Source organism: Thermobia domestica, chromosome 5 (assembly GCF_964235325.1).
Source record: "Thermobia domestica chromosome 5, izTheDome1.hap1.1, whole genome shotgun sequence".
Lineage (NCBI taxonomy): Eukaryota > Metazoa > Arthropoda > Insecta > Zygentoma > Lepismatidae > Thermobia > Thermobia domestica.
Window position 1 is genome coordinate 140079663 of NC_137458.1, and position 15208 is coordinate 140094870.

The 15208-nt window shown below is 34.9% G+C and overlaps 1 protein-coding gene across 1 annotated transcript in view; it reads left to right on the forward strand.

Annotated features, from left to right (window-relative positions):
* The window catches only part of LOC145685257 (phenoloxidase 3-like), a 72139-nt gene extending 66803 nt beyond the window's left edge, over positions 1 to 5336 (forward strand). The window contains exon 18 of the mRNA XM_081757623.1: positions 4581 to 5336. Coding sequence (XP_081613749.1) covers positions 4581 to 4790 — 210 coding nt within the window. The 3' untranslated portion in view covers positions 4791 to 5336. The remainder of the gene's footprint in view (positions 1 to 4580) is intronic.
* The last annotated feature ends 9872 nt before the right edge of the window (positions 5337 to 15208 follow it).

Here is a 15208-nt window from a genome sequence, read left to right on the forward strand (position 1 = left end):
CTTGGATATTTGGATAGGGCTCATACTACTTCGTAAGTAAACTTTTTAACCGACTACGGTAGGTCCCATAGTTTTGAAGCTCTGAACCTTTAAAGTTCATTTTTTCGTGTTTATAGCAGCCTAAGGGAACTCCGAAAGGAAGGATTTGTGCACTCAGTTTGGTCTATACTTTTTGTCTTATTTTGGTGTTAGGAATCACCTCTTAAACGTTCTCGGGGTTGTTTTGAAACACTATATATATATATATATATATATATATATATATATATATATATATATATATATGTGTGTGTGTGTGTGTGTGTGTATGTGCGTGTGTGTGTGTGTATACATATGTAGTGTATGAAGTTCCGATTATCCGCAAGAACCGAGAAAGAAAAGTTAACACTGTTGCAGTATGGTCAATTATTTTTCACAAGTAGTCACTGCGGATTGACACTCCGCATGGAAATAAGTCTCCCACACTCTGAAATGATCCTGGTTGTATGTCTTGCCCTTGTACTTTTTAATAACATTCTTTATTCCACTTAAACCGATGTTGCAACTATTCTTCTTGCACTGTTTTGTAATGAAAGAAACACCAAAGTGGGCGTCGTAAAGAGCCGCAACAAAGACGTGCAATCACGATATTTTCAGAGTGTGGGGGATTTTTCCGATTGTGTGGGGGTTTTGTCCATTTGTGTGGGGGTTTTGTCCATTTATGTGGAGATTGTGACCGTTGCTATGTGTGGGAGTTTTGTCCATTTGTGTGGCAGTTTTGACCGATCGTGTGGGCGTTTTGACATTTCTTGAGTGCGGGGGTTTTGGCTGTGGGGGTTTTGACTGTTCGTGCGTTTGGGGGATTTGTCCATTTGTGTGGGGGTTATGACCGATCGTGTGGGCGTTTTGACATTTCTTGAGTGTGGGGGTTTTGGCTGTAGGGGTTTTGACCGTTCGTCCGTTTGGGGGATTTGTCCATTTGTGTGGGAGTTATGACCGATCGTGTGAGCGTTTTGACATTTCTTGAGTGTGGGGGTTTTGACCGTTCGTGCGTTTGGGGGATTTGTCCATTTGTGTGGGAGTTATGACCGATCGTGTGAGCGTTTTGACATTTCTTGAGTGTGGGGGTTTTGACCTAGACCCGTCCTAGGCTATTGACGCTATCGCTTACAGGAATGGATATATTGTTTACAAGAACATTCGGTAGGCTTATAATATTGATTGTGGAGTGTAGTTTAGGAGAACCAAGCATGATAAATTTTGATTTGGTTGGGTTTACTTGCAGTCCATTGTTACGTGCCCAGCATTTGTGCAGATATTTTCAATGTCACTGTTTAAGTGATCAATCGCGGTGGTTAAATTTAGGGGATTAGTGGTTAAATAGCATTGTATATCATCTGCATATAAGTGATATTTACAATGGGTGATGTGCTCAGGTAAATCGTTGATATATAGGGAAAACAGAAGAGGTCCTAGGACGCTGCCCTGCGGGACTCCAGGGTAAAGAATTCGCTTCTTGAATCGGTTTAGCAAAAATAAGAACTCTCCCTTATTGTCAAGGCAGCAAGCACAAGAAATAACAATTTAACATCCAAACAATCCACTCCGCGCGCGAATTGACCCTCTTCCTGAAATAGTCTTTGTTTATCCCCATCTCTTTCCGTGAACTCAAATTCTTCGAGTTCTGAATACTACTGTCCCAGACCGAGTTCTCAGTGTGGGATGACAGCTTGTAGAGTGAGAAGGTGTAGGTTCAACCTCATGTCTTTAATAAGCTCAGTAAATATTGTTCCATTTAATTTTTAACATTTTAGCAAGTAAGCTTCGAAAATTATAAAGACAAATTGTGAAGCAAAAATAAACAATTATATTATAAGGTATTCATAGTATTCGCATTCGAAGTCGATTCGTTTTTACCGTATTCGATTCACTAAAGAATTCGATTCGGCCCATTACTAATTCGGAACAATGATATTTAAGGATTCAATATTATTATTATTATTATTATTATTATTATTATTATTATTATTATTATTATTATTATTATTATTATTATTATTATTATTATTATTATTAATCCACATTCTCACATTCATTCCAACGGGATTTTAGTCTGGGAATTTCGGCATAGGAAGATTTGGTTCACGCGATTTAGTTTGCCCCACATTTTGGGCGGCAACATTTTGCCCACGCGAATTTTTCGCCAATGGGATTTTGGTCGTCGATATTTTGGCTATCGCTAGAATTAAACTCGTATATCCTAAATACCCAAGGAATAAAATAGATTCATTAGAACCGTTATTATTCATAAGAACAACGATATAATTTCTTATTAGGTTACATAATGAATCAATTTTAAAATGCAATTGCATGTTTTCCAATTGCTGAACGAAGTCTTTATTATTATTATTATTATTATTATTATTATTATTATTATTATTATTATTATTATTATTATTATTATTATTATTATTATTATTATTTCAGCATTTTAAAAAATAAAAGTTCTTTTCGTTTAAAATACTCAGCTAAAAATTTGACGACCCACAACTTATGATTCAGCAAAACTTCCATAACTTTACACGATTATATAGCAAAAGAAGATGCATTGTATTGACAAGTTTGATACAGATCGAGTGAGTTCCTGATATATGTATATATAAAATAATATATATAAACAGAGTGTTAATGAACTATACCGACAACCTTAAGAGGTGTTTCCTCACATCAAAATAAGAGAAAAAGTTAATATGGACATATGGCGAAAAGTGCATAGTTTCAGAGCTAAGGCTGTCCAAAATTTCAATAGCTCCTATTTCGAATTCTAGAAACTGTGGATGGTAGTTCTTATCAGCGTAAAGGAAGCCACGCATACACAATCCCAATGTGCATATTTCATCAATTGTCAAAAGGTGTAGAGGGTATTACTTAGTGGATGTAATTCTCAGATATTTTTCAATACAGTTTTCAGATATACCCTGATCTCAATAAGGGTCCAAAGTAGACAGGATTTAAACCTTTACAAAAATGGTCATCCAGTGCTACGGCGGCAAGGCAGAAGTGTTAGGAACTGCCAGATACATGTTTCTTCGTATTCGGAATAACATGTGATGATATGTATTTCGTCACGGTATATTTCACGTATTCTTCACTTTTTAGCGTGAAAGAAAACACCCCACCATGTGTTTTCCCGAGTTCGAGAGACCTTGCTGTTGACGACCCTTAACACTTCCGACATCTCACCAAAAGACTTCCGGTTAATTGCTATCAAGGCTTGTCGTTTGCCTAATTTGGACCAACCACAAAGTCAGAGCACATCTCAAAATTCGATTGACGTCAAGTCTGGGAATTTCACCCTGCAGAGAATAATCTGTACACCCATTCAACATTAATGAAATATGAATTTTAGGATTGCGTATGCATGACATCCTTTGTCCTGATAAACACCACCATCCACAGTCTCCCGAATTCGAAGTAGGGCCTCCTGAAATTTGACTTTTTTTTGCCATTTTGGACATCCCTAGCTCTGAAACTATGCACTTTTCGCCATAGGTCTATATAAACATTATTAATACCATATATATATATATATATATATATATATATATATATATATATATATATATATATATATGGGGTGTTAGTGAACTATACCGACAATACTGACCAACTGTAAGAGGTGATTCCTCACATCAAAATATGAAAAAAGTTCATATGGACCTATGGCGAAAAGTACATAAAAGTTCATAGTTTCAGAGCTAGGGCTGTCCAAAATCGTGAATAAGCCAAATTTCAAGAGACCCTGTTTTGATTTTGGGAAAGTATAGATGGTGGTCCTTATCAGCGTAAAGGAAGTCACGCATACGCAGACCAAAATTGCAGATTTCATTAATGTTCAATGGGTATACAGAGTATTCACTGCAAGGTAAAAATACCACACATGCCATCAACTGAATTTCGAGATATGCTTTGACTTTATCATTGGTCCAAAGTAGGCAAGCTATAGGTCTTAATAACAGTGAACACAGAATACTTTGTCGCGATGTCGGAAGTGTTAAGGATAGTCAACAACACGGTCTTTCATACTCGAGAAAACGCATGCTGCGATGTCGCCTTTGATGCTTGTAAGTGAAGAAAACGTGAAATATACCATGAGAAAATACGTCACGTCACATGATTTCTAAACACAAGAAAACATGGAGCTGACGATTCCTAACATTGCCGACGTCCCTTCGAAGCACTGGATATCCATTATTGTCAAGACTTACCACCCGCCGACTATGGACCCTCCTTGAAAACAGGGTATATCTGAAAACTCTATTGAGAGTATATCTGGGAATTCCACCCTGTAGAGAATACCCTGTACACCTATTGAAAATTGATGAAACATGTATTTTTGGATTATGTATGCATGGCATCCTTTACGCTAAAAAGGACCGCCATCCACAGCTTCTGGAATTCGAAATAGGGCTTGTTGAAGTTGAGCTTTTTCGAGATTTTGGACAACCTTATTTCCGAAACTATGCACTTTTCGCCACAGAATATATACACATTTCCGTAATATTCTTATTTTATTTTTATACCTTATTCTTGGATTACAGGTCCAGCAAGAAGTTAATAGTGCAGATTATGGGTGCATACCAGCACATAGTTATTGTGGTATTCCCAATGGGATGTATCCAGATGCACGACCAATGGGATTTCCTTTCGATCGACTTGCAAGTAACGAATTTATAACTTTAGCCGATTTCTTATTGCCAAATATGATAGTACAAGATGTTTCAATAAGGTTTGACGGCTTCAGGTCTTGAGTTTCCGATCAAATTAGACATAACTGCGATATAGACTTTTAATCCCCTTCCTCAATGTTTAACTGAAAAAATAGTTATATTATTAATATAATGCGATGGAAAATATTTCCACAGCTGTTATGCTTGCCTGCTTCGTCCATTAAGATCTCATTTTGTCAGCTGTTGTCAATAAAATGAATATACTCCTGACGTCTTGGAACATTTAAGAAATGAAATTGCAAGAAGTTCACTTAAAAATTAATGTCGACTCATTGACGTTAAGTGCCGAAATGTCAAAAATTGTTCGGTGTATAGACAATAGACAATATACCAAGTTATCGATGTCATTGGCTGGTTTGATGTTTGGATCAAGTTTATTCCCAAGTGTTCACAAGACGCAAGAAAATCACTGTTATGTCAATACCATTTGGTTTTCTCCGATAGTCACCCATCCATGATCTGACCAGAACATTCAGGACTTGTGTACGTTTATCTTAAAGGACCAATAGTTTGTTATTTACAAAATGGAATTAATACATTGTCAAATTAATCTGCTTTTGTATTTCGTTGTGCTTTTCAGAAACGAAATAAAAATTCGATATTAAATGTTATGATAGTTCAATGTATTAAATTATTTTCTTTCTCCCCATATTCACAAATTTAGCTAAAATAAAATAACACCGGACCTCTAATTTTCGATTAACGAAAAAAAAAACGAAAATTAGTGTAATTGCAGTACAAGGTTAACCGATAAGAGAAAAAGAAATTTACGAGGACATAGCAGAAATATGGGTTCAATTGTGTAAATATAACAAGAAATAATAAACTTATGAACAATGTAATTGCGGTTTGATTTATTAACATGATTATAAAATTCAATTCTTCATGATATTTTATCTATCATGCACGTTTAAACTGGGGCCATATCATTTACTAGCATAGTTCCTGGAAATATTATCCAATCTATTATCTAAACTGAGCTAAGTAACACAATAATACTTATAATGTTAAAGTAAACGAGTTTTAAATAGAAAAGTATACAATGTTTGTCAAATATATCACTACGATTACGAAAGCCTAAATTTCTCATTACCAATATGAGGCTCATATAGGAGTGTTTATTGGTACCTAAGAGAAACCTTACAATCACATGTGACATTTCCCAAATGTAACGTTCCGATTTTGACAAAATTTAGCAGGTAGATACTACCCAGAAAATAAACAAATATTTATTTTTTTTATTTTATGCGGATAAACGTTTTTAAGGGCAAAAGCCCCTGTCCGAAATCTTGAAAGTCGACGTAGGAAAGGCAAGATTAAGTAGACCGAAGTCAATGAAATTGTGCACAGATATTGTAGACATGAAATGAGGGAATATGTGTTCCGTATTTTCCTGGAAGAAACGATTGGGTGGAGCATGGACCCCTCCAAACCTTTGATCACTAAATTTCAAAAGCGCTAATAACAGTATATCAAAAGTGAATAAAGAACACGAAGAATTGCAATCAAACTTTGCAGATACAATAGGCAAAAATAAACGAGTACTTGTCGTTTATTTTCTGCGGAAAACGATTTCAGGGACAAAAGCCCCCACTCAAAATTTGAAAATTGACGCCCGCAAGGCAAGAAGAAGTGGACCAAAATGAATGAAATTGTGCACAGATGTTGTAGACGTAAGATGAGGGAGTACGTGTTTCGTATTTCGCTGGAAAAATGGTTGAGTGGGATAAGGGTCCCTCGAAACCTTTGATTAATAAATTTGAAAAGCGCTAGTAACAGTATGTCGGAAGTGCCTAAAGGATACGAAGAAGCACAACGAAACTTTGTATATCGACAATACACAAAAAATAAAGGAAGAAAAATTTTTGTTTCAAAAAATTTTTTTGTATACGAAACAAAATTGTTTCAGGAAAATTTTTGTGTACAAAACAAAGTTGTGTTTTAGATTTTTTTGTGTACGAAACAAAAACCAGTTTTCGTCACGAAACTACTCCGACTAAATGAATCGATTCATTCTGATAGTGTTGGCAACACTGGAAAATCACACAACTATTGTTGAATTGTCGCTAAGGCACTGAGTTACAACGAACACAACTAGACTCGAACCAACAATCCTAAACGTCTGATTCATTTCTAAATACAGCCAACTAAACATAAGGTTATGTTTATACGTTTCAATGCCAATGTTTAGTACTGAGTCAGCAAGGCTTCCTTCAAGGTCAAAGTCATACACGAAGCAAAAAGATATGATAACACAGACCTCCTTTCTATATGAAACATAAGTCTATTGTGAAAACTCCTCACACCGAAAAACTGTGGCACGGTGGGTCAGTGCTTGTCTCGGATATGTGAGGTCTCTGCTTCAATTCTCAGCCAAATAAGTTCATGTTTTCTCATTCCACCATTTCTCATAATCGTTTCTCTTAGCCTCGAGGGTGACGTTCAGCTCAACATTTCCTAAAACTAGCACCAAGAATCGAACTCGGACGATTGCAATGTCTATGACGTAGTTATCAAGAAACTAAAACTTCTCAATGGAGTACGGTGGCTCAGCGCTTGTTTGTGATCTGTGAGGTCCCTGCTTCGATCCGTAAACAAGTAAGTTTATGACGTTTTCTCATTTCTCATCACCATCGTTTTCGCCGGGAGGTTAAATTTAAATTTCCTGAAACTAGCACCAAGAATCGAACCCGGGACGATTGCAATGTCTATAACATAGTAATTAACAAATTATTCAAGAAGAACGATATAAATAACGAGGTCTTACATTAACTTAAAATTCGTAAGGGTGAATACACTTTTAAGGTACCGGTATCCATGTTCATCCCTGAGGTATATAACAAGGAACGAAATGGATCGCGAAGTATATATCAAACTTCAGGGAATGATCTTAAGTATGCCTCCATGTAATCATATAACGTAATAAGGTTCCAAAATCAATCATTGATACTCATCAAGGGGAACGACGACTCCCAAATTTAAAAAGTGAACCTCTGTACTCAATTATATAACGAAAATGTCTCATCAAATAATAGGATAAGTTTAAAAAAAGCCCTTCCGAAAATTGATATTTTTAAACTCATCAAAGGGAACGAGTCCTATACTCCCCTACCTCCTCATGTGAATTAATGTGATCTTATGTATCTTGAGTGATCCTATATATTCCCTGGCCTCTGAGTAAGCATAAGCAAATTTCAATAGGTGATGGAATCCAGGGCTAAAACTACCTCTCACTCATTCGCATTAACGCTATTGTCCATGGGGCCCCAAATTGGATAATCAAGAGTTAGATAGGGTACCGCCCTTACTACTTATGATAAATTCAGTGGGAAGTTCAATAAGAAAATATCAGGTGTATCTGGAAAAGAAAAGAGAAAAATGCTGGAGACGAGAAGAGAAGAGATAAACGGAAGATTTAGCAACAACTAAAGGAGCTGGAGGAAGAAGAGAAGAAAATTAAAATGCCGAGACAATATGTAGGAATTCCAGATCAACGAGAAGAAAACTATGTGAGAAAGGATAGAAACAAATTCCTAAATGTGTTGCATTTAACAACTGCACCAGCAAAAGTATATGTTACATAACGTGTGTGATTTTTAATAATCAGTAAAATCATGTATGAACTGTTCATTACTATAGACAATATTATAATACTGTGTAATTGGTATTATAATGTGTAAGCAAATAATGTGTATTTTTTATCATAAGTACTCTGTATACTGCACACTTTCATTTGTAACTTTACATTTTGTGTAATATATAGACCTAATCAATATCGGCCTAATGCACGTTTGTAAATTTGCATTCCACTGGAAAGCAAATTGAAAAAAGAAAGAAACAGAAGCGGAAGAGAACAAGGCCAACCATGCCAACTATGGTGAGTGCGGAGGCTAGGGTTTCTTTTTTTCTTATATATATTTTTAAGCTAGTCAGGAGTCAGGGAAATCTGGAACTTTCGTCATGGAAAGTCAGGGAAAAGTCAGAGATTTTTTTCCCAAATAGTGTGGACACCCAGTTTACATTTCCAAACTATATAAATTGAGGCGTCTCTTAAAAAAAGTGGGGCAACTGCCCCTTCTTGCCCCCCTAATCGCCGCCCATGGTTATAACATTGCTTACCGAACCAGGTAAACCAAAAGAAACGAATTATTTCATACTTTCCTGAAACCTACAGAACCTAGAAAAGATTAACAATGAACTCCAGCATCTGGAAAAGAAATGAAATTGGAATACCAAAAATTATCTTATTTGATGAAAAATTCTCAGATTTTTTCTTCGGGGAGGGGGGGGTCAGGATGAAAGCGACTAGATATTTTTTTGAAGTTCTACAGTCCAACAACACCAACAAATTCACCTATAGGAAGATTATAAATGCTGGAATGTGAAGTTTGATTCCGCTAATCTGCTTTTTGTTCTTAATAATACTTGTTCAAAATACTTGTTAAAATGTTACAAAATTTGCGCACTTCTCGCATCAGGTGACAACGCGTTACCTACAGTATTTTATTGCTGAATAAAGTACAGATTTGAGTTGACAGTGAAAAACTGTGGCTTCCGTCTTTTTTTATCTGAATGTTTTGAGTTATTACTTGATTGATTGATCTGGAGTTACAGCTTCTCCAGCATCAAGGCTATATGAGATGTGGATCTACAGCTTACCGTGGGAACCGAACACCTGAGCTATTACTGGAAATTTAACCCTGGTCTCTCCCATTCCAAAGCCATTACGTCTTTTAAAATTTTACCCATAATCTTTGTTGGTTGAAGTTCACATTTCTTTCAGCACCACGGTGTTGTGAGACATGGACCTACAAATTAAATGAGCAATCCTAACCGACCTAATTAAGGAACGAGCAATATCAAAAAAGTAAAGAGTAAGATTTGTAGTATCTGAAAATATTATAGAATAAACAAATAACTAATTTTAAACATTTAATTATAGTAGTAGAAAAATGCCAGTTCTGCGCCACTGACCCTCTACCCACTTTCTCAGTCCCGCGTGAAGCAGACAACGAGTTTCCCAGTGCCGCCTGACACACTACGCCGGAAGACACAGGGAGGATACGAGAAATCGAGCATCGTGAACTGTCAACCCACGGACTTTTACGACCTCCATTTTAGGGGTGAATTTGTTCCCTTTTATGAGCACTTTTTAGGGGGTGTATTCGTTCTCTTTTATGAGCACATTTTAGGGGGTGAACTCGTCCACTTTTATGAGCATATTTTCCAACCCCTATGAACATACAGCAGAGCATGAGAATACGTAACACAACAAGGGTGTATTCATTCTCTTTTATGACTACTTTTTAGGGGATGAACTCGTTCCCTTTTATGAGCATATTTTTCAACCCTTATTAACACATAGCAGAATTTACACTGAGACTATGAACACATAGAAGAGCAGATAACACACAACAGAATAGATAATCCATAAGACTCGTTCCCTTTTATGACCTCCATTTTAGGGGTGTACTCGTTCTCTTTTATGAGCATATTTTTCAACCCCTATTTTAACATACGAGATAACACATAAGATTACGAACACATAGAAGAGAAGATAACACATAAGAGTACGTAACACACAGCAGATTAGATAACATAACAAGGGTGTACTCGTTTCCAACCCCTATTTTAATTAGGAACACATAGAAGAGAAGATAACAGATAAGAATATGAAACACACAGCAGAGCAGATAACATAACAAGGGTGTACTCGTTTTCAACCCCTATTTTAACATAACAGAAATTACACAGAGACTATGAACACACAGCAAAGCAGATAACACACAGCACTATTTTAACATAGTAGGTAACATAAGATTACGAACACATATAAGAGCAGAAGACTACATAACATAGCAGGCCTCCATTTTAGGGGTGAACTCGTTCTCTTTTATGAGCATATTTTTCAACCCCTATTTTAACATAACAGAAATGACATAAGAATACGTAACTCATTCCAACCCTTATTTTAACATAACGAGCAAAGATTACAATCGAACACCCCACGGTCTACAGATAATCATTTTAGAGGGTGCTTTGTTGACAATTTTTCCACCCCTAATTGAAATTACATAGGAGAGCAGATAATACATAAGATTCGTTCCCTTTTATGAACACTTTTTAGGGGGTGAACTCGTTCCCTTTTATGAGCATATTTTCAACCCCTATTTGAACATTTTAACATAGCAGAAATGACACAAGCATGTCCCCAAACTATTGACCATCGTGAACAAAGGTCAAACTCAAAAACAAAACAACATATTGAGGTGCTGTTTCCACATTTAGTAAAATTCCAAAATAATGACCATCGAGGTCAAAGGTCAAAACTCGAAAACGGAGCCACATACTCAGGTGCTGTTTCCACATTCAGTAATTGGTCATCAACTACTACAAGTTCCAAAATAGTGGCCATCGAGGTCAAAGGTCAACATACTTAAAACCTAATCACTCGAAAATGGATCCACATATTGAGGTGCTGTTTCCACATTTAGCAATTGGTCATCAGGTACTACAAGTTCCAAATAGTGGTCATCGAGGTCAAAGGTCAAAATACTTAAAACCTAATATCTCGAAAACGGAGCCACATACTCAGGTGCTGTTTCCACATTGAGTAATAGGTCATCAGGTACCACAAGTTCCAAAATAGTGGCCATCGAGGTCAAAGGTCAACATACTTAAAACCTAATAGTTTGTAAACGGAGCCACATATTGAGATGGTGTTTCCATATTTAGTAATTGGTCATCAACTACTACAAGTTCCAAAATAGTGGTCATCGAGGTCAAAGGTCAAAATACTTAAAACCTAATATCTCGAAAACGGAGCCACATACTCAGGTGCTGTTTCCACATTGAGTAATAGGTCATCAGGTACCACAAGTTCCAAAATAGTGGCCATCGAGGTCAAAGGTCAACATACTTAAAACCTAATAGTTTGTAAACGGAGCCACATATTGAGGTGCTGTTTCCATATTTAGTAATTGGTCATCAACTACTACAAGTTCCAAAATAATGATCATTAAGGTCAAAGGTCACAATACTTAAAACCTAATAACTCGAAAATGGATCCACATATTGAGGTGCTGTTTCCATATTTAGTAACTGGTCATCAACTACTACAAGTTCCAAAATAATGATCATCGAGGTCAAAGGTCAACATACTTAAAACCTAATAACTCGAAAATGGATCCACATATTGAGGTGCTGTTTCCACATCTAGTAACTGGTCATCAACTACTACAAGTTCCAAAATAATGATCATCGAGGTTAAAGGTCAAAATACTTAAAACCTAATAACTTAAAAATGGAGCCAAATATTGAGGTGCTGTTTCCAAATCTAGTAATTGGTCACCAACTACTACAAGATTTAAAAATAATGGTCATCGAGGTCAAAGGTCAATCTCGTAAATGAAACCACATATTGAGATAACGTTGTGTGATCTATTCAATTTTGTACAAAGCAAAAAAGTGAAGAAGGAATAAATTTGAGTGGCTTATTTACTTTTGTATTAATGAGAAAGAAATCAAAGGAACACAATTTTAATTAGCGCAGACTTTCTGTGCCTTTTTGGGCTATTCAAAAGAAAGCAAAAATATGCCATATTAATTAGCTATGTATTATTTAAGCAAAACGAAGAGCTACATTTGAGAAAGCGAACATGGACCATTTTACTCAAATTTGGATGGAGTATTTATCTTTGTATGAAAAAAAAATGAAGAAGGTTCAATATTTCTATACAATTTTGTACTACCCAAATAAACGAAATTTTATTTTTGTATCAATCACAAGAAAATCAAAGAAGGGTCATTTTATACCTTTTGTTCTATTTCAGTGGTCCATTTTTTTTTAGTACCAATCAGAAGAAAAACAAAGATATGCCATTTTAACTATTTAAACTAACGAAAAGATAAATTTGAATGACCTATTCAATTTTGTACCAACGAGAAATACCATTTTTACTAATCAAATAAACAAAAAAAACCGAAGAAGGATCATTTTAACTAACTTAGACTTTTATACCATTTTGTACTACTACAATAAACGAAGGAATACCAGTAAAATATAAGCGAAGATTAGGTAAATTATTTTCTTTTGTACCAACTGGAAAAGAGAAGAGGAGCAACTTTAATTAGCTCAGAGTTTATGTAACTTTTGAACTACTGAAATGTTCTATTTTTGTATCAATCAGAAAAACCCGAAGAAGGATCATTTTAACAAGTTCATAATTTCGATGTTCTACTTTTTATACCAACGAGAAAAAAAATGAACTAGCTGAATATACGAAAGAATAAATCTAAGTGACCTATTCAATTTTGTACCAATGCTGAAATGTCATTTTTAACTGGTTCAGAATTTTACTACTCAAATAAACAATGGAGTATTTAGTTTTGCACCATTTTGGAGTATTCAAATAAACAAAGGAAATATAATTTGTGTCAACTCTAAAATCAATTAAACGAAGTAATGCATTTGAAAAACCGAACTTGAGTATTTTATACCATTTTGTATTATTTCAACAAACAAAGGAATAAGCAAAAAAAGGATCATTTTATATAATTTTAAACTAGTCTAATAAACGAAGGCATAAATATGAGTGAGACCAGAGGAAAACCGAAGAAGGCCCATTTTAACTAACTGAGAATTTCTGTACCTTTTTGTACTATTTAAACAAACGATGACATAAATTTGAGTGACCTGTTTTTTGTACTAACCAGAAAAAGCGAAGAAGGTACCTTTGTACTAGCCCAATGAACGAAAGAACAAATTTGGGTGTTCTACTTTTCCATTTTAACTTGCTGAGTATTTTATACCATTTTGTACTATTCAAATAAACGAAAGAAAAAGCGAAAAAAGACCTTTTTAACTAGCGCAGAATTTCTGTAGCACAAAAATTAATTTGGATGGAGTAACAAGAAAGAAAGCAAAGATATGCCATATTAACTATTTAAATAAACGAAGGGATAAATTTAAGTGATCTATTCCAATTTTTACCAAGGAGAACAAAATTGTACTAACCAGAAAAAAACGAAGAAGGCCCATTTTAACTAACTGAGAATTTATGTACCTTTTTGTACTATTTCAACAAACGATGGGATAAATTTGAGTGACCTGTTTTTTGTACTAACCAGAAAAAGCGAAGAAGGTACCTTTGTACTAGCCCAATGAACGAAAGAACAAATTTGGGTGTTCTACTTTTTTTATACCAAACAAAGAAGAACCATTTTGTACTACTCAAATAAACGAAAGAAAAAGCGAAAAAAGACCATTTTTAACTAGCTCAGAATTTATATACGTTTTGTACTAATCAAATAAATGAAGGAATATTTAGTTTTGTACCAAGCAAAATAAGAATAAAATTTGGATGGACTATTTTCTTATATACCAACAAAAATGGAACAAATTTGAGTGACGAAAAAAAACAAGAAACCGAAGGAGGAATAAATCTGAGTGACCTATTCAGTTTTGTACTAAAGCGAGAAAGGTAAAATTTAAATAGCTCAGTATTTATGTACATTTTGTAGTATTAAACGAAGGAATAAATTTGGATGTTCTACAGAAGAAAACGGAGAAGGGGTCATTTTATTTAATTTTGTAGTACTCAAATATACAAAGGTATAAATCTGTGTGACCCATTCAGTTTTGTATTGAGCAGAAAATTTGTTGGCTTTTTTAGAAAGACCATTTTATCTTTTGTATTCCGATTTGCCGGCTACTTTTTTTCGCTAATCATTTTTTGTGCTCTAAAGCAAAGAGAGACCATTTTTAACTAGCTTAGAATGTATGTGCCTTTTTGTAACGAAGGAACAAATTTGAGTGGTCTATTTGTGTATCAATCCTGCTGCGAGTAGATCAATTAGTACATAGATTAAAAAATAAAACAGTATGGCATTATTGCGACTTTCATTTCCGAATACATACGGATTAAACCACTATGGCGAAAAAAAATACTACTTTCTCCTTATGCTTATTTAGAGTAGACTTAAGAGGATCAGGCATTATTTTAAACTCGTAATCTAGCCAACCAGTATTTGGAAACTTGGTGAAAAAGAATAACAAAATGTTTTTTTCTCACAATAAAGCTATATGTAAAAAAGTGACATAAAAGGGCTATATTAAACATCAATAAAAACTACTTTCTCCTTATGCTTATTTGGAGTAAGCTTAAGAGAATTTAGGTGCCATTACATTATACTTTGATAACAATAATTCCCCGATTAATAGTAGGTTTTACAAAAACGATACATTGTGTAAGAATTTCCAATTAATAGCGGTATTGCACTGTACTTATAATATAATAATAATCTGTTATAGTGCAGTTTATTTTTGGAATGAGAGTAGGTTTTAAAGGTGTATTGTAGTGTACCAACAATAATGATCTCTGAGAAAATTATTAGGTAAAGATGAAACTTACCCGATAACAATTGCACCACCGTTCTGC